The 20289-nt window shown below is 41.7% G+C and overlaps 1 protein-coding gene across 1 annotated transcript in view; it reads left to right on the top strand.

The window, feature by feature from the left end:
* The window catches only part of FAT4 (FAT atypical cadherin 4), a 235259-nt gene extending 215237 nt beyond the window's left edge, over positions 1–20022 (top strand). The window contains exons 14-17 of the mRNA XM_044682210.1: positions 1891–2015; positions 3746–3963; positions 9866–10127; positions 18009–20022. Of these exons, the coding sequence (XP_044538145.1) occupies positions 1891–2015; positions 3746–3963; positions 9866–10127; positions 18009–19876 (2473 nt within the window). The 3' untranslated portion in view covers positions 19877–20022. The remainder of the gene's footprint in view (positions 1–1890; positions 2016–3745; positions 3964–9865; positions 10128–18008) is intronic.
* The last annotated feature ends 267 nt before the right edge of the window (positions 20023–20289 follow it).

Below are 20289 nucleotides of genomic sequence, written 5' to 3'. Positions count from 1 at the left end.
CCCAAAGTCTTAGAAGACTTTAAAACTGCATTCTCTCTGCAATTTAAAACTACAGTAAGCCTTTGGGGACATCCTACATTCAAACTAACTAGCCTGGTACTAAGAGTGCTGGAGTTGGAGTCAAGAAGATTTGAGTTTGAATCCAGACTCAGATACGTATTGGCTATGTTGTTCTAAGGAAATCATTTAACCCCTCTGTACCTCAGTTCCTCCATCTGTAAAATGAAGGAATTAGACTCAGTGACTTCCAAGGACCCTTGAAACTCAAAATCAGTGTGCCTAGAACTGTGTGGGGTGCTACCAAAAGAAAGCATTTGACCTACTTTGGTTTGTTCTTTAAATTTCCGAGAGAGAAGAAGGCAAGTATGATGCATAGTAACATATTCACACATGCTACAACATTGCGTTTAATCATGTTGCTGCACTGGAGGGCCTGAAAATAAATTCTCTTGAAGAAGAACATGAGGAACAAACGTGGCTTAGAGCAATCAAGAAAAGATTCATGGAGAAAGTGGCATATACATACACACACGTGCATGTATGTGTGTATATATGATGATATATATGTTATATATATATAGAGAGATAGATATAGATATATTATGTTTCTTGAAGAATAAGCAGAATGGGAATAAGGGGACAAAAAGAAGGAACTTGATTTCAGAAAGTCCTGGGTTCCAAACTTGCCTCAGATACTTAAATTGTGTGACTGAGTCTGAGTTTCTTTATTTGTAAAATGGAAATAATAATAAGCTCCACTTCCCAGAGGTAATAATTCTAAAGCACTTTGAAATGCTATTATTATTGTGGTTGTAGTTGTTGTTATTTATTTGAGGGATGATTCAAGGGTCAGGAAATATAATAAGAATTTAATTCAATAAGCATTTATTGAGTGTTAGGTAATGGGAATAGAAAATTCCTAAAAAAGATAATACGATCCCTACTTTCTTTTTTTTATTTTTAAACCCTTAACTTCTTTGTATTGGCTCCTTGGTGGAAGAGTGGTAAGGGTGGGCAATGGGGGCCAAGTGGCTTGCCCAGGGTCACACAGCTGGGAAGTGTCTGAGGCCAGATTTGAACCCAGGACCTCCTGTCTCTAGACCCAACTCTCAATCCGCTGAGCTACCCAGCTGCCCCCTCAATAACATCTTACCACTTTTTGTGTAGATTATCACCTTTCCTTCTATTGTTTGCACAATCAAAGAGACAGAGGGCTGTTGGGCAATAATAGAGGAGGACTATTACCTACTACCCTGAACACTAAGGGGACCAGCAGCCTTTTTCCAAATCCTGGCTTCCAGCTGTCAGTCAGGGAAATCAAGGCAAATATGAGATTCTCTTTTGGCATTTGTGAGACAATCCTTCTCCTGTGACTGTAGATGTGAATGTACTTGAAGGAAGGGTGGCAAGAAGGCTGGTTCAGAGGATACCTTGAGCTGGGAATCAGGATGATTAACTGGGTATGTCTCGTACATTAGTAAAGCTGCCTGGGGCCTTAGCTACAAAGAACACCAAATGTCTGGGCAATGATGGCACCATACTACATTGTTGCTAATGAGGAAGACCTTCACCCTGTTCCTTTGGGCCTGGCCGGGTCAGTGATCACTGGGCCTAGCAATCAGAAAGTCTGGAGACTCACACTTCTTAGCATTAGAACTGCTTGGAACCAGTTTGAATGTTTCTTAATGTCATTTAAAAATGCATTCTGGGATAATAATATTCATTGATAGACCATGCAAAGAGCAGTAGGAGACAAAAGGAAGAATAAAACACACCCCTACCCTGTGGGGCTTTGCAGTCTAGTTAGAGGAGAAAGCTTGCCTGAGAGCTTGCTTCTTTGTCATGTAAGCTGATTTCTTGGTCCTGAGAATTTGTTTCACTTTATTTTAGGTGTCCTAGACTGGAAGGTGCTTGTGCCAACAGCCCGTGCCAACATGGAGGCACATGCACAGACCACTGGTCATGGCAACAGTGCCAGTGCAAAGAAGGATTGACCGGGAAATACTGTGAGAAATGTATGTATGTCAAAGGCTTTGTGTATATCTCTAGACTTTGGATTAGTTGCATGAAATCGGACTGAGAAGTAATCAAGAGTCTTCTTTTAGTTTAAAGACTTAATTATGAAGTCAAATTTAGAAAATTACGTTTCCCCCTATAAGATAACAATTAGCTTTAAAAAGTCGTGTTATGTTGGCAAATAAAAGATAACGTTTTTATGACTAATGGATAAACTGATGAGGAGTATATTGGATACTGTGTACTGGATTTGGAGTCAGGAAAACCAGAGTGGAAATCCTGCCTCTGATATCTTCTATAACTCTGAGACCCGGAGCAAATCATGTACTCTCCCTGAAACTCCAGCACCTCTTCAGAATGAATCTACTAACTCACCTAAGTAATGGAAGGATTTCCCAAAGTCAAAATTCCAAGTGGAAATTGAGTTTACTTTTCAGGTCTGCTGGGAAATTCCGCAAATGAGAGCATGGAGCATTTAACTCATAATGTCAGCAGAAGGGCGTAATTTAACCAATTTGTCAATACTGCATTAATGATTTTTTTAAATTACCTTTCCAATAATTTGGCAATGGACTTATTTTTCAGGTCCAAGATATTATTAGAACATTCTTTCAATGCCATTTAATTGAATTTAACATAATTTCTTTGCATTCCCAAACCCCAATCCTCATTCATCTCTACTAATTTAGAGTGGGAGAGAGGGTGGAGCTATTCCAGATGACTAATGTTACAATTAAGTGGCTAATCTCTAGTGATTGAATCAGCACTGTTATTCTACCTGGATTTGGGGAGAAGGTGGGGTTGGCGACTCATTAAAAAACAAAGAGAAATCCCTCTATAAAATGGAGAGTCAGAGTCATCAAGTGTCTTAGTTTGTGACAGGTGTAATTAGGCTTAATTACTTAGGATGGACTGTCTCCACAGAGTGTGTGTTGCCCTGCACTTTTGTGAAAAGTTAATGAGCACTTTTCAATGTAGCCTTTTCCATATGGCTCTATCTTAGAAAGGAAGATGAGCTTGTGAAAGACATTCATTCAGCCATTCTCTAAAGACATTTCGAGGGCAGTGTTTACAGAGCCTGATTTTCACCGTCCAGTTTATGTCCTACCTGAGGCTAGGAGCACGGTCTCATATTGCCTCCGGTACCTTGCTTCACAAGTGTGTAGATGTTCTGAGAGTACCTAATGCGCTTGGTGGTGGGGAGAATCCCTGCTCGCAAAGGTGGTGGGTGGAAAGAATGTATTTGTTCAGATACCTCTCTGTGCATACTTTAAACAGATGGGAATCTATCAAGAGTTCCCAAAGTATATTAAGTATGAAACCACATGTCAAGCTAGGACATTCAAAAATGTTAATAAATCATAGGCCAGGCCAGTTTAATCACTACTGATTCCCAACAGGTGGCTACCTCTTCAAATGTCAGTGATTAATCTCTGGAATTATTTTAATGGCTAGTTGACCAATGAATGATGACTCTTATAAAATGTGTTTCATTGCAAGACACAGAAACTAACTCAAGAATTTGAATCAACACAAATCCACAGGTGGAAAAAAAGCGCGTTTTGTTTTTTTAAGAGATTATTTTGTTCCATTGGCATTCAAATTAAAGTTTTTGTTATTCTTTTGTTCTTTTTTATAATCTGTCCTTTTGGCAGATTCCTAAACTGGAAAATGAGGTGATCTCTGAAGAAAAAGAAAGTCAGTTCATTTTCTTCTCTTTGGCTTTCAGCAATGACTCCTGACACAGCACTGTCTCTAGAAGGCAAAGGCCGACTGGACTACCACATGAGCCAGAGTCGGAAGTGGGAATATTTATTAAGACAGAGCATTCGAGGGGCTCTTTTAGAGCCTTTTGGGGTCAGCAGCCTCGAAGTGAAATTTAGAACAAGGAGCGAAAATGGGATTTTAATTCATATCCAGGAGACGAGCAATTACACTACTGTGAAGGTAAGAGTAAAGAAGTAATGCTGACTTGATTCGATGGGGTTGCCTGCAATGTCATGGTGTAAATCACTTTGCCCATAATTTCTGCCCCTTTTCTTTACAAACCATGAAAGCTTAGACGAATGCTGGGCGCTTGTCCAATATCATCTGTCTTCTCTATTCCCCAGGCGTGCATTACAGTAACAAAGGACTGAAGGACCAAGTTTCTAAGTATGTTATTTGAAATTAAGAAAAATGACTACTGTTGGGCTGCCATAACTACTCCCCTCCCTTGTCTGGTTTATAAAATAAGTTTTTTTTTTCTTCACAGAATAAACACCTATAATTGTGGGGAGGTGGGGAAAGGAGATGGAGAAGGAGGGGAATCCCTCTTTATTGCTTCTTTTACACCCAATTTTATGCTTATTACTCAACACATGGAAAATAGGCAAATTTATTTCAAGTCTTTTGTCCTCATTTTTTTGTTCTGCAGAAGAAAATGTAAGGATTTCATTGAGTTAAGGGATAAATAAGGCTAGCATTTTATGGCTTTTTGATTTGTAAATAAATAAAGCTTTTATAAAAATTTGACCAGATCTCTAAAAAGAATGCAAAATAGAAATTACCTTTCACAAGAGAATCCAGTGGTTGCAGTGTTTTCTTTTATCTTTATTGTTTCCCTGGAAAGGACAAATAATTTGTTGAATCATTGTTTTAGGCAGGGATTCCTTGTTTTCTGTCAATTCCCTTAATTTCCAGATTTTTCTGAAAGACACCTATAACGAATGCTTTTCATCTGTAACACCTTTAGATTTCTGGCTCAGCTACTCCAGCCTGATTTCTACATATGTAATTTTGTATAGAAAAAAATATTCCAAAGGTATTTTGTAGATCACAAATGCTGGCAAATTCTGAAGAAGAGCCCAGATCTTTGGGGTCAACTTCACTTCTCCTTTGCCTAAAATATTCCTAGGCTGCTGAGAGATCCATGGAGGAGCATGTAATATTGCAGATGTGATTTTGGCATATGAAAAGAGCAAACCTAAACAAAACTCTAAAACTTCCATTCAGATTCTACAGAATCTCAACTTCTGCAATCCCCTAAACTTCTCCCTCCTGAATCAGCTCAAGGAAGCATAAGAAGTTTCTTCTCAAGTTCTTTATAATGATTTAGGAAGGTTGTATATGTAAAATAGGGAAGGTTATGAAGCTCTTTATAAGGCTAAGCAAACAAAAGACAACGTAAAAGATGATTTAAAAAAAAAAAAAAACAACTCGATTGTCCACGGGCTCCTAATCACTTGATCCAATGTAAAAGTATATTTACTAGTGACAACTACAGTTCTTGGCAGAGGAAGGAAAGTTCTGAACTGTGAGTCAAGAAACCTGGTTTGGATTCCCGGCTCTTCTAAGAAGCTGCTTAACCATACACACTTTAATTTTTCTCTCTGAACCTCAGTTTCCTCCTTTCAAAAATTCAGTATCTGGAAAGATGATGTCTCTGCCAGCTTTTGAATTGTTTAATAGCTCCAATACTCCTATCTCCTGTACACTGTCCCCAGACTTCATTGATATAGTGAATCACTAATAATTTTATAGGGAAAGAGAGTGTGATGTAGTTATTAAAATACTAGTCTTCGGGTCAGGAAGAGTAGGATGAAATCTTGTCCATGGCACACTAGCTCTGTGCCTTTCCTAAGTTATTTAGCCTTTTAATCCACTGGGAAATTCCCTAAGGTCATAAATTTCACAGGAGTTTGTCAATATACATCAGCAGAAGGCACTCCTTAAAATGCCATCATAAGTCCAAACCAAACAGAATAAAACAAAATTTCATTGTTTTACTGAGGTGCCATGGCAAGGAGTTATGTTGATTAATTTTACCAAGCCCCAGAATATTTCAGACCCCAAAATATTTGCCTTGATACTCCAAAGAGTATCTCCAGATTCTCCAGAAAGGAAAAACAAAGTGGATGAAAAATTTCTGTTTCCAACAATACAACAGAGAGAGCACAAAGGAGAGGCATATGCTGGCTGTGAGCAAATAAGAAATTTCAAAGAACAGGAATAAATAAGGCCATTAAAAATAAGTCACTTGTCTCATGATGGGGATCTTGGATAGGAGGCAGAGAACTAGACATCCTTGCAGTATGCTGAGAAAAAAAAAAAAGAAGACTCTCAGGAAATTCAGTGGATAACCTTATGACAGGACATAAAAACAATTCAAGGACTGGCATTTGCATCATTGTAGGAGTCATCTAAATTTATGAAATCACAAATTCTTTTGAGTACTTGTGTCTCTTAAGTCTCATAATGTTGAATATGAAAAAATGAAGATTTAAGTTTGAATCTTGCCCCAGACACTTACTAGTTGAATAACCCCTGGCAAGTAACTTAACCTTTCTCATCTTCAGTTTTCTTGGCTGTAAAATGGGAATGATAATAATAGCTTTTCCAGTATTTGTTCCATTGCATCATGTTGACCCCACAAATTATTAGATATTGAAAAGAAAAAAGCAGAACAACATAGAAAGAAATTGGATAAAAGAGAAAAAAATATGTATATTGCATTTCAAGAGATTTTCTATTTCAGATTGACAGAACTTTAGGAATAAGGAAACAAAGTTAACATTTTCAAAGGCAAATTTGGAAAGCTTGTTTTTGTATATGAGTCTTTCTTTTGGGGGGGGGGGATTAGCTTTTTGTCTGACAATTTATGTTATTTCTGTTCATTTATTTCCAAATCCTTATATCATTTCACTGACAATTCCAGTATTTCAGTATGTAATCTGTATAAGCCAAATATTTCATGGTGAAATTTAATGTGGCTTAAGAAACCCAAGGTGACAGTTCCCTTCCTCATGCAACAATCGCAACGCCTGCATACATCTTTGTCACCGGAAAAATGTCACTTCATATTCATTCCAGAGATGTCTGTTATCAGTTTACTAATATTAATAGAGACAGGAAGACCTGGGTCCAAGTCTGGTACTTGACATATGCTGATTCTGTAACTCTGGGCAAATAACGTAACTTGCCAGTGCCCTAGTGGGCCATCTTCATTGGTATAGAGGAAGTTTCAGAAGGCACAGATGATTAAGAAGCATATTAATAAAAAGAATCCCCAAATAATCAAGAAAGTCCAGGGTCCAGTTGTTTAGACGGGCTAAGAAGAGGGGACCTCGTAGGTGGAGAAGTGGTCAGATAGAGTAAGTAGTAAGGAAAGCCTGGCAAATGCGGAGAGTAGAAATGGTAGTAGGGTAGCTTTGTGGCATTCTGAATAAGACAATATGAATACATTGGGAAGGGACTACAGAAATATACTGACTCCCAATGTCATTTTCTTATAGAGGAGATTTGTTGCAAAGTGATAGAATAAAGGGACAAAAAGAGATAACTTGGTTGGGGATTTTGAAGGACAGTTGAAGGAAAAGAAGATGGTGAAGACATATTCATAAAATGTGCCTGTGAACAATCGCCTCCTTTCCTAAACCCCTCCGATTTCCTGGAGGGTATCAAGCATCCTCAGGCTCTAGACAGCTCAGGGGGATGAAGAGAATAAATAGAAGACCCTAATTCCAGAGAGAATCACTTCATCATAACACATTTACAAAGCCCCTACTCTGGGCCAGGAGTCCAGAATGAGAGGATTTGAACCACGGTCATCTGATGCCAAGCCCAGTAGCCTGTCCATTCTTCTGCTTTTCCCTTTAGCAGCAGAGTGGCACAGGCCACAGTCTTAGCCCCTGGCTTGGTTATGAGATCATGTACGTTGAACGTTAACAGTAGCCACAGATGACTAGACTGTGTAAATCCATTGTCCTCTGCAGTGCAGAAACGGAGTGTGTTTGTTCTTGCTGTTCTTTTTCTTTCGTGAGTCCATCGGTGTGTTCCCAAGAAGATATTAATTGCCCCTTAATTCTAACACATGATTCAGCTGCATTAACACACATACACACACACACACACACACACACACACACACACATGCACGCACGCACACACTGACAGGTCTGAGTGGCAAAATATATGGCAGTATCTTTCCATTCCTGTCATTTGAGTAGCCGTTCCCTGAGCTCTACCTTCATGCCAAGACATCAACACCGTCTGGCAGTTGGGATGGAATTATGTTCTTGGAACCCTGCCCTTCCCCCGGAATCCTGCCCAGAGCTCTGAACTGGCCCTAGAAACTGGAGCAGAACCATCCTGCAACCCAGGCCTCCAAAAGGCAAAGTGCGACCAGCTCCACAGAGCGCTTCAAGGACTTGGAAAACTCAGGGCAGCTTAATGCTTTTCCAGACTTGTTATTAAAAATGCACCATTTACATATCAAATTTTCCACATTTCAGCAAAGTACATAAATAAACCACACAATAAAAATTCAGTCTGCCTACAATTCCCAAGTAGACAAGCAACATGATATAGTGGAAGAAGCCTAAGATTTGGGGTCGAAGTATTGGGGCCGCCCATTCCTGGCTGCATGGGATGGATGAAATAGCCTCCTGCAGAAGACGCTCCCCCGTCCCTTATAGGCTCTTTGGTCCTGGAGATCTTCGTCTGTCCGCTTAGGTCATCTTCCACAATGCTGCCGAAGCAATTACCTTTGAGCACCGAGCGGCCTGAACACTGGCAGAGGCTCCCCTTTCCCTCCATGATCACCAGGCGCCCGTGCTCCAGTCTCGCCCTCGGCCGCTCTAGCTGTTCTCACCCTATTGGGGGGATCAGAGGTGTTCTGTTGTCTGTAAAACTGAAGGATGAGCTCCTCCTTAAGGTAGTGATGTGCAAAAGCATTGAGAAGCCGCCTTTCCCGTACAAACGCTGTCAAAATATATAGACAGGCCCCGGAAAACCATTTGTAAAGTATGCTGAAAAGAAGTAAGAAAAAAGAAAAAAAGAAAGACGATCGTGAGCGTCTGAGCAAGCCAAGACCCAAAGAGAGATTCTGATGGGAGTTCAGCTCCAGGCACGGGAGCCCGAGTCAGACCCCAGCCCTGGCTTGTCCTCCGTGGCCCTGGGGGTCCCCAGGGTTACTCCTCGGGGCGCTGAGGGCCACGGCCGGGGCAGCGTGAGCAGGGAAGCAGCGTCCTGGCTCTCCGTCACAGGCCCGCGGAAGGGGAGGCACGTGCTAGCCGAGGGCGGAACTAGCAGTGGATTGTCCGGAAACGTAGACGCGTACGATGAGGGAAGAAGAGCTTGGAAACGCGAGCCCCTCTAGTGTCTTTGCCGAGAAGACCACCCAGGGGGCCCAAGGGCCGGCCAGAGCTGGAAAGCACAGAACGACAGTAACAAATCGCTATCGATATCGATGCCGTACTCCCTCCTGTCATTAAGAAACGGCAGTGAGCAGAGAGTTCACCTCAGAGCTGGGACGACCTGGGTTCAAGTGCGGCCTCTGACACCTCATGAGCAAAGCCTCAGGCTCCTTGCCCGTCTTGGGGGAAGCGCGAGGAACGCTGAAATCCCAGGTCTGCCCTTTATTACATTTATTGTACGGTACATTGTTAGAGTTAATCTACGTTCTATTCTGGGACTCGTCCTGCGTTCCTAGGCTGCTCAGAAGCCTCTCATACTGCACATGGGTCAGCTCTGGCCCGAGGCTGTTCCGTGACTTCCACGGGATAACACAAGTAGCTGGGGGGGGGGGGGGGGCTCGCATGAGACCCCACTCAGACCCCCTGACTACGTGGCTACTCACTAAGAAGACAGCTCTTCTACAGACTAGAAGATGGATGGTGAAGCATTGTCTGGGAAGACAAAGCCTGTCAATTTTTCCATTAGCTGTAATTTGTCAATATTTTGAAACACTTTATCAGTTTCTGTGACTTGTTTCTCTCTTTCTCTATGGGTTTCTTCATGTTTATTTACAAAAAAAAAGTGCCATTTATTTTTAAGACACAGCTCACCCAGTGCACAATGTGTTTTACAGATAAAGAGTGGAAAAGTCCACTTCACATCTGATGCTGGCGTTTCTGGGAAGGTCGAGAGGCACATCCCTGAGGTTTATGTTGCCGATGGCCACTGGCATTCTCTCCTGATTGGAAAAAACGGATCATCCACCATTTTGTCTGTAGACAGAATCTATAGTCGAGACATCTTGCACCCGACTCAGGATTTTGGAGGAATTGACGTGCTTACAATTTCTCTTGGGGGAATCCCACCCAATCAAGCTCCTCGGAACACTGACCCAGGTAAGAGCGTCTGCTTAGCAAAATTGACGGCGCAAGGGAAAAGGGGACATGAGCTTGATTCGGACCCGGAGCACATAGGCCTGAATGTCACCTCTGTCTCTGACACGTGTCTCCCTCAGTTTTCTTAGATTAAAATGGAATTCGATTTGATGAACCTAAGATACCCTCCGAATCTCAATCCACGATTCTCTCTCCTACCCCAAAAAGAATGGATGCCTTAGATAGCAGACATTTGATAACTAAATAAATGAGAACAGAGATAGGATAGAAAAGGCATAGCAAACAATGTTTCTTTTCACAAAAAGTCACAGGACTGCTAACAACCATAAGTTTATATTCTCTGAAAGCATCAGCCCCCCATCAAATATTTCATCAGAGCATAAAATTGACATTAGCAAAATGATTAAATGTGCTATTTTTAAAGGTAAAATAATCAGAAAAAAACATTAAAAAACCTTGATTATGTGTACTTAGAAACGATGTCAGCAGAGCTCGTTTAAGTTCTATCAAGGTGAAAAGTGTGTGTAGACCCAGCGACAAATCGATGTGGCTCCATAACCTGATCGCCTCTCAGTTGAAGTGAATTCCCTTTTCACCAGTCGGTTTGCATTGGGACACAACAATTCCTAAAGCCAACTTGCTGAAGAAAGGAGGAGCCGTTGATCAGCACAGGGGCAACGAATGTCCAGCGTGATAAAATCCAAGATCCTGGCGGTCGTGAGCTCGGCCTCCTTTACGGAATTGTGTTTTAAAGCTTTCAGCTAGATTAGAGCATTCCACTTTCAGTGATTTCTTATATTTCCTGACTATTTCTCGGAGCTTTTCTTTCAAGATCCTGACAGTGTCTTCTGCTTAGAGGTGACGGAATGAAGACAGAAGGGTCATGGCTAGCCCTAGGCTGAGATTCCGTCCTTAAATATTTAGCTTCTTTTAAAATATAGCAGGATATGAAGGGCACACACACAAACTCATATACGCACACACTCAGTGCATTGTGATTCACAAAACTGTATGTGTATACATGCACGTGTGTGCGTGTATGTATGATTTGCATACATATATCTTGTATGATGTTCTTTATTGCAAATCATTATGTAAATATTAACTTATTTAATTGAGTAATGGATAAATGTGCACATGATTATATATTATGCATATTCTAATTATAAGTAACTATAGAATACCTAAATCATAAGTCATACAGTCAAAATAATTAGCTTAAATCTTCCTTAACCCTTGGTGGAACACCCTGCACGTGCATATTACTCATCCAGGACAATTCTATGTGCGTGCACAGTTTTACAAATCACTATACAAATAATAACTCTTCCAATCCTCAAAACAGTCCTTTAGGACAAAAGTTGTTGAGGCTGAGCGAGGAAGTCAAGTGACTTGCCCCGGCTCCCATAGCTACTAAGCATCTGAGATGGGGGTCAAGCCCGGGGCTTTTTCCTGTCCACGTCCGACGCGCCACACCAGACTGCTCCCATGATGCTATACAGAACTGAACTGGGAGCCTGGAAAGCCAAAGGTTTTGACGTCTGTCTCTGAAAGACTTCTTCCATGTGGGACGTGCAAGTCATTGGACGTGGCTCTAATATACTCATTGGTGAATGATAGCAATTGGGCGAGTTGGCTCTTAAAGTCTGTTCAAGCTCTCGATCGAATGATGTTCCCCAGGTAGGGCAGCTTCTTCTTCTTGCTTTGTTCGACCGAGTTAGGACAGGAGAGTCAGTTAGTCTGTCGTTTCTTTCAATATTCCAACACGCCATTGGGATTCAATTTTAAATGAACAAAACTAAAACGTGCGAATCTGTAATATATCCTCGAGGATTTAATATTAATTCAACATGAGTAAGCTTTTGTGAGTCCGGGATCCTGTTTCGTGTCGCTGAGAATGCCGGGAAATAATTTTAACATAGACTACCATCGAACTCACAGAACTATTAGAAAGTATTGCATTGTCTAGAGCTGACCTAAAGCCTGACAAGAGAGTGGCTCTACTCTTGTAGCTGAATCAACTGATTTCTTTCATAATGAAAGAAATAAAATGAAAATAATAATAATAAAAAAGCGATTTGGCATCTCAAGCCCTGAGGTAGAGATGACTCATTCCCTTAGAAAGAATAATGAATAAGTATACAATTAAGCAAGGTCGACACATCAGCATCCTTCTTTCAGGGAAACTATCAGCTTCAAGCCTGAGATGCAGCTAGGTCAGAGGACTGGGCCTTCGCTCACAGGACCATCATTTAGTGGGTCCATACCTTCAGGACCGTAGAAACAACTAAGCTTAACATAAACTAGCAAGGAGCATTAATGAAACAGGCAGCTACCAGATAATATACTTCCTATACCTGAAAGCTATACCCCACGTTATCTCTCCAGCTCACCCCCAAGCCCATCCCATCGCATGCCTCCCCTAGTTCATTTGAGGTGCTCTCCCTGGACACCAAAACTTCTAGTTACAAAAAGTGTTATGACTTGGCATTTGTACTAGAGTTCACAAGTCCTGGGTTCAAATTTGGCCTCAGATACTTGTTAGTTGTGTGACTAAAAATGAACTATAACTGTGCTCAGCCACAGTTTTCTCGTCTGTAAAATAAAGGAATTAGACCAGAAGTCTCTACCAGTCCTAGCTCCATGTTCCTACGATGATTCCAAATTCTTGACTCCAAATTTCATATGAGTTTGTTTTGTTTTGTTAAACCATGGATAGTACATAGCAGTATTAACTTGCTCTTCAAATCTTCATTTCTTCCAAGCTGCTAGTCAACCCCAGCCCAACACTCAAATTTCTCTGACTCATCAGGGAAATGAATAACCTAGTTTTAGTGTCAGAAGAGAATTTCTCTCTCTATTATGTCGCTTTGTTTAATGTCATCTCTCAGTGACCTGGAGGTCAAAGACCACTGAGTAAATTCAGGTAAATTCAGCCCTCAGAGAAAGGAAGTGAAAAGAACCAAGGAATCGGCCATAGTTTCATAATTTGCCTGGGCCTCCCAGGAGGGAGCAATGCCTTTGGAATCAGTTTCCTGTCCGGTTGGTTCTTTAGTTCTTTTCACTTCCTTTTCTCTGAGGGCTGAATTTACCTGAATTTACTCAGTGGTCTTTGACCTCCAGGTCACTGAGAGATGACGTTAAAAAAAAGGACATTATTAAAGCTCCTAGCAGCCTCATATTTTTTAATTTGAATTTTTACATTAGTTAAACAAGTCTTTGTCAGGCTTATGGTCGGCATAAAGTCCTTGAGAAAGTCCTCTGGCATTAGCTGTCGCTTTATGATTCTGTTAGAGGAAGAAATCAGAGATTATAAAGATGCTTTAGGCCTATAAAGGCACTTGAATCCCATTTAGCCCAATTTATAGGGATGGAGGAATAGAGGTTCCGAAAAACGGCGACATCCTTAATATCACACATGCAACAAGTGTAAATGTCAGGATTCGAACTCCAATTGTTTTCACTCCACCCCACTGCCTCTCACCTCAACAACCATCTTGGGGAAGAGCAGTGATGCCTGTTTTAAGTCCATTCTCAAAATGTTTTTGTCTTCACCATAATTCCAGGTTAAAGCATTAAAATAATTATCTTAATATTTAATACAAAAGAATACTTAAACGCAAAAATGTGTTTCAGAATTATACCACATACCGTTTCAATTATGTAAGAATGAAACATGTATCTTTTTTTAAGAAACACATTTAAAATAAACAGGAACAGGCAAGGAGACAAGAAAGAGAACATTGCTTTCAACAAAATCTACACTTTCTTTTCCATTTAAAAAAGCAATAGGATTCTGGATCACAATCAAAAGGCATTATCCTAAATGAGGTTTGCAAAATTTTGAGAATTCTCTTACATTATTCACCCTAGCATTTTTGATGAGAGAGGTCTACAGTCAACTATTCCTCATTTAAAATGTCCAAAAATGGGGGGATCATGAGAAAAAAATTAATGTTTCTAGATCTGGAGCAGAATGACAAAGTGAAGAGTCTGAATGGGAGGTGTGAACTAGACTCTAGTCCTGACTTCTACTAGCCAGGTGAATGAGTCATTTCACTAAAGGTCTTTGTTTTCACATTCCTCAAGTGAAGAAATTGGGCTAGATCAGTGGTTTCCAAACTTCATGGCTATAGTCAGTCAACAATATTTATTAAGTGTCCTCTATGCGTGAGGCACTATACTAAGCACTGAGGATACAGAAAGAGGCAAAAGCCAGATCTTTTTCTCAAGGAGCTTAAAATTTGATGGGAGAAACAACGTTCAGAGTTATCTTAAATGGTCTGGGAGCTGATAAAGAAGCCAAGAGACCTTGAATTTTATTTATTTATTTTTTAATGCTCATCCTCTCTCTTAGTGTCACTTCTAAGAAAAAAAGAGTTACAAGGACTAGACAATTGGGTCACACAACTAGGATGTATCTGAGGTCAAATTTGAACTCAGGTCCTCTTGACTCCAGATCTGATGCTCTATCCACTGTATTGCCCACAACAAACTTTTAAAAGACTAAATAAATAATTCAGTTCCATAATAATAGCTAGAATTTACATAGCATTAAGACTTGCAAAGTACTTTACAAATATTACATAATTTGATCCTTACAGCAATGCTGTAAGGCAGAGTTTTCTTCTTTTACAGTTGAGGAAACTAAAGCAACTAGAGGCCAAATGACTTAACCAGTCACACAAGTAAATATCTGAGGCTACATTTGAACTCAGTTCTTCTTGACTCCAGACCCAATTCTCTGTGCTCTGTACACCCTAGCTTCCTCTGTCTGTCTGTCTGTCTGGCTGCCTCTCTCCTTTTCCCCGCCTCTCTTGTGAATACATATAAATAAAAATAAAGTAGTTAAATATGAGTTAAAGCTTGGGAGGGAAGGTACTAGCACCTGGGGAAAGAAGGTATCTAGAAAGGTTCCATATATAAGATGATGCTTGAATGAAGTCTTAGAGGAAGAGAGAGAATTTGAGGGAGAAATGAGGATGGATTGCACTGCCCACGTGGAAGGTGGTAGCCAGTACAAAAGAATGTAGATAGGATAGAAAGTATCATGTATGGGAAATAGAAAGAAGACCATTTTCCTAGGGAAGTTGAGACCATTGAGACTGAAAAGAAAGCTTAGAATTACACACACACACACACACACACACAAAGGCAGAATGGAGATTTGAACTCAGATCTAGCTTTAAACTCAGTGTCTTCCCTCTATAAGAGATTATTGAAATTTTCAAAGAAAGATGATAAGAGCAAATAATAGGTTGGTAACCTGGTAAGTGTTCAGTGTGAGAGACACTAAGAGAGTGAAGCTGATAGAACTTGGCAACTGATTGAATATGGGACAACGAGAGAGACTGAAGAGTTAGGGTGATTATTATCCTTATAGAGGGGGTAGAAGGATGTTGGTAGTCTCAACAGAAACAGGGAGGTTAAGACCAAGAGTGGGTTTAAGGGAAAAGATGACATTATATCTACCATGTATGTGTGTTACTGGAGAACTATAGAGGCTGGAGTGCTGCCCTTGAAGCCAGGAAGACCTGACACATCTGTACCTTGTGATCCCGGGGAGGTCACTTAACTTTTCAGTCATCCAGGAGCCTCTGTAAGCTGGGGATTTTTAATTCTTCTGCATGGGTCATAGACTCCTTTAGTAATCTAGTGAAGGCTCTGAGTCCCTCCATTCTCAGAATGTTCCTATATGTCTAAAATATAATATATAGGATGACAAAGGGAACCAAAGACCAGTAAAAATTAAGGTGTATTTTTCCCATCCAAATTTGAAGACCCTTAAAAATCTCCCACAGGTTCCCAGAGGAGTGACCCCAACCTAGACCCCCCCCAAAAGAACTCCTTGAAAATTATAAACTGCAGATAAGATGTCGATGTGGATTAGTAGAGAGACTTTCCTCATTTAGAAGCTCTCTAGTTCAGTGAAATCACAGGTTATTCCCTACTCTTATATTTATTGCTATTTTTCTAGAAAAGATTTAAAGGAGCCATAGATTCATGAAATGAGCCTTGTCTACGGGAAGCCAAATTAGAATGGATGGTAGATCTCCGGGTATTCGAGGTGCCTTGTCATAGGGATGGATGACCAGTTGTTGAGTCAGAAAAAGGATTTAGGCTGCCATACCTTTTTAAGACATGTGGTTGGTAATCCAGAAATGGAATTGGCTTAACTAAGACTATAGGAGCAATTCGGGGATTCTACAGCAAAGTACAGTCACCTGAAGTTTTCATTACTCATCTAAAAGTCAAGAAAAGAGAGACAATTTAAAGCAAGGCCTTAACTTTTTTTTTTTTTCTTGTGTTATCAACCCATTTGGCAGCAGTCTGGTGAAATCTATGGGTCTCTTTCCAGAATTGTGGTTTTTAAAGAATAAAATAACAAACTCAGGCATAAAAAGGGAATCAGTTATGCTGAAATACATTTACCATAGTCTCTTTTTAAAATTTCACAGCCCCTATGTCTTGCCCCCTAGTGAATTTTGAGGTTCAAAATGGGGGAGGAAGAGCTCCTTACTGTTTTCTATTTCTTTAGGTAAAGCCCTTCTAAGAGGACAGAGTGGTAGGATGCTGATGTTTTTATCCCCATTAACCAATGTTCCCTTACATAATTTGGAAAGTTAAACTTTCCCCTTGACTAAATTCAGACAGACTTGGGTTGGACAGGTTACAATTCACCCACGCAGATAAAGTTGTATTTATTTGCTTCAGTGCAAAAGGACTTCATTTTTTGAAGGTTTTGTTTTGTTTCACAATATGGAGAAGGATTGTTTAGCCAGAAGTCTGCTTGCGTTGACCTTTTGTTCCATAGTCATCTTATCATTGTCTCACCACTTGGAGCTCCACACACCAGCCCTGTTGATTATCCCGAAATGATGCAAAATGGGAGGTTTTTATGAACTTGGAGATTTCTTATTTAAAGGTATTGAATGCAGAATTAGAGAGAGGGAGAGAGATGAAAGTTTATTCCTAGAGCCTAAGTAGACTTAAAATAATTACTCAGTCAGGCACAGTTCTGCCCCAACCCCTCACATTTGTATAGGACACATGAATAAATGTATTTCTCTGCATTGTCATTAGCTTGAGAAGTGATAGAAAACTGGGAAAGGGGAGGGAAGGGGGCCAGGCCAGACGCAGACATAAAAATATCAACAAAGTATAAAGGGGGAAAACAAACCAACAAACCCAATGAACTCAAAAGAGAAATATCACATCAAGTTCTCCCAAAAGTAATGTCCTTAGACTACAACTCTTCTGGCATTTGCCCGTACTGGACTCTCTTACAAAGCTACTCGGTATTCGATAAGTATCTCCGGAGTATGTCTGCACTGGTTCCCTCCCTATGCAATTTCATTCCCTTGTGGGGGTTTAACTGTTGTCTTTCTGCTGAGGACTCCAAAGTCTTTATCTACAGTAGATTCTCTAGAAGCTGGATCACAAGTTCCTCTTGTCATCTGATGTAGACCGTTGTAGCCTTCATTCAGGAATCTTAGTAAATGTAGAATTAGTTCTGCTCCCTTGGGGTACGCCACACCATTCTTCATTCATTCAGCTCCTCTCCCCCCAAAGAGTAAAGTGCCCACTTTGCCTTTGGTTGCTGCTGGATTGGTGTGGCCCTTCCAGGCATCATGATTCCTCACCCAGTGTTCTACAGTCAGCACTTGGGGGTATTGAGCACATCCTGTACTGCCATGATCACAGGAGCCAGAGTTCTTCGCTCTGAATGTTGTGACTTTTCTGAGACTGTGGCAGCAATCTATTTTCTCTTTTTCCACTCCTGTGAAATAGAAGGTGCCTCTAAGCCATGAGACCCCAGGCCCCTTGGTTCTTCTAGCCTGAGGCATTCATAAACTGACAAATTTCTCTTGTCCTTCTCAGCAGGTTTTGATGGCTGCATAGCCTCTGTGATTTATGGCAGTGAGAGCCTTCCATTTGGTGGGAAACACAGTTTGGCGACTATATCCAAGACAGACCCGTCAGTGAAGCTGGGCTGCCGTGGCCCCAATATCTGTGCCAGTAATCCCTGTTGGGGGGATCTACTCTGCATCAACCAGTGGTTTGCCTACAAGTGTGTTCCTCCTGGAGACTGTGTGTCCCAACCTTGCCAAAATGGTGGCACTTGTGAGCCGGTCCTATACTCCGGATTCACTTGCAACTGCCCGGAATCACACACTGGAAGGACTTGTGAGACCGTGGTGGCCTGCCTTGGTGTCCTGTGTCCCCAGGGAAGCGTGTGCAAGGCTGGCAGTGCTGGAGGCCATGTCTGTATCTTGACCAAAGTGCCAGAGGAGATCTCCCTGCCACTGTGGGCTGTCCCCGCCATTGTGGGTAGCTGTGCCACACTTCTTGCCCTGCTGGTGTTAAGCCTCATTCTGTGCAATCAGTGCAGAGGCAAGAAAGCCAAAGCACCAAAGGAAGAGAAGAAAACCAAGGAGAAGAAGAAAAAAGGAAGTGAGAATGTGGCTTTCGATGACCCTGACAACATCCCTCCTTACGGTGATGATATGACAGTCAGAAAGCAACCGGAAGGGAACCCCAAGCCAGATATCATCGAAAGGGAAAACCCCTACCTGATCTATGACGAGACAGACCTCCCTCCCAACACTGAAACCATACCCAGTGCTCCCCTGGCTTCTCCAGAGCAAGAGATCGAACATTACGACATCGACAATGCCAGCAGCATTGCCCCTTCAGATGCTGATATTATCCAGCATTACAAGCAGTTCCGTAGTCATACCCCCAAGTTCTCCATCCAGAGACACAGCCCCCTGGGCTTTGCGAGGCAGTCCCCCATGCCTTTGGGGGCAAGCAGTTTGACTTACCAGCCTTCATACAGCCAGGGTCTAAGAAGCAGTTCCTTGAGCCACTCTGCCTGCCCTACTCCCAACCCCCTGTCTCGGCACAGCCCAGCTCCCTTCTCCAAGTCCTCAACATTCTACAGAAACAGTCCTGCCAGGGAATTGCACCTTTCCATCAGGGAAGGTGGCCCTTTGGAGGTGCACGGGGAGATGTGCCAGCCTGGTATGTTCAACTATGCCACCAGGCTAGGGCGGAGAAGCAAGAGTCCACAGACCATGGCCACCCATGGCTCTAGACCAGGGAGCCGCCTAAAGCAGCCAATTGGACAGATGCCTTTGGAATCTGCTCCTCCAGTGGGACTCTCCATTGAGGAGGTGGAAAGACTGAACACTCCTCGCCCGAGGAATCCAAGCATCTGCAGTGCAGACCACGGTAGGTCCTCCTCAGAGGAGGATTGTAGGAGGCCCCTATCCCGAACCAGGAACCCTGCCGATGGCATCCCAGCCCCAGAATCCTCATCGGATAGTGACTCTCATGAGTCCTTCACTTGCTCTGAGATGGAATATGACAGGGAAAAACCCATGGTCTATACCTCCCGGATGCCCAAGTTATCTCAAGTCAATGAATCTGATGCAGATGATGAAGACAATTACGGGGCTAGATTGAAGACTAGAAGGTACCCTGGCCGCCGGGCTGAGGGAGGGTCCCTGGGCACCCAGGCGGCAGCAGCAAATGTTGCTGAGAACACGTTGCCCCTGAAGCTTGGGCAGCAAGCGGGAAATTTCAACTGGGACAACCTATTAAACTGGGGCCCTGGTTTTGGGCATTATGTAGATGTTTTTAAAGACTTGGCATCTCTCCCGGAAAAGACAGCAGCCAGTGAAGAAGGCAATGGTCGGACCAGTAAGCCTGCCTCCAAAGACGGAGAAGCAGAGCAGTATGTGTAGACTGTATGTACTGGAAGGACAAAAAGGCAACACCAGATGCAATCAAACCATTCTGCGCTTACAAATACGAGACGGCCCATGTTTCAACAACACGCCATGAATAACCATTATGCTGCTGAAACAGATTTATTTTTTTAATTGAATGATGAATTTGTTTCTCCTGCATGCATTGCATTTTACTAGACATTCAGCATGCAGAATTGGAAGAAGGTTTCATTCCTATTGTTGACCACTGTTGCGTTTGTGATTTTAAAATTAATCTTGTTCTGGTTATGAGTTTGTGTTTCAACAGTGGAGTGATTGTGTTGTTTCCATTTTAATAACTTCGTTTTTTGCATCGCAAGAACATTGAAGATTTGATTATCTCTTCAATGTGTGGGAAAGAGTTCTCCGATGCCTGAATGAAGCAAGAA

This window comes from Gracilinanus agilis, chromosome 6, assembly GCF_016433145.1.
Source record: "Gracilinanus agilis isolate LMUSP501 chromosome 6, AgileGrace, whole genome shotgun sequence".
Classification (NCBI taxonomy): Eukaryota; Metazoa; Chordata; class Mammalia; order Didelphimorphia; family Didelphidae; genus Gracilinanus; species Gracilinanus agilis.
This window is presented reverse-complemented; position numbering and strand designations above follow the sequence as displayed.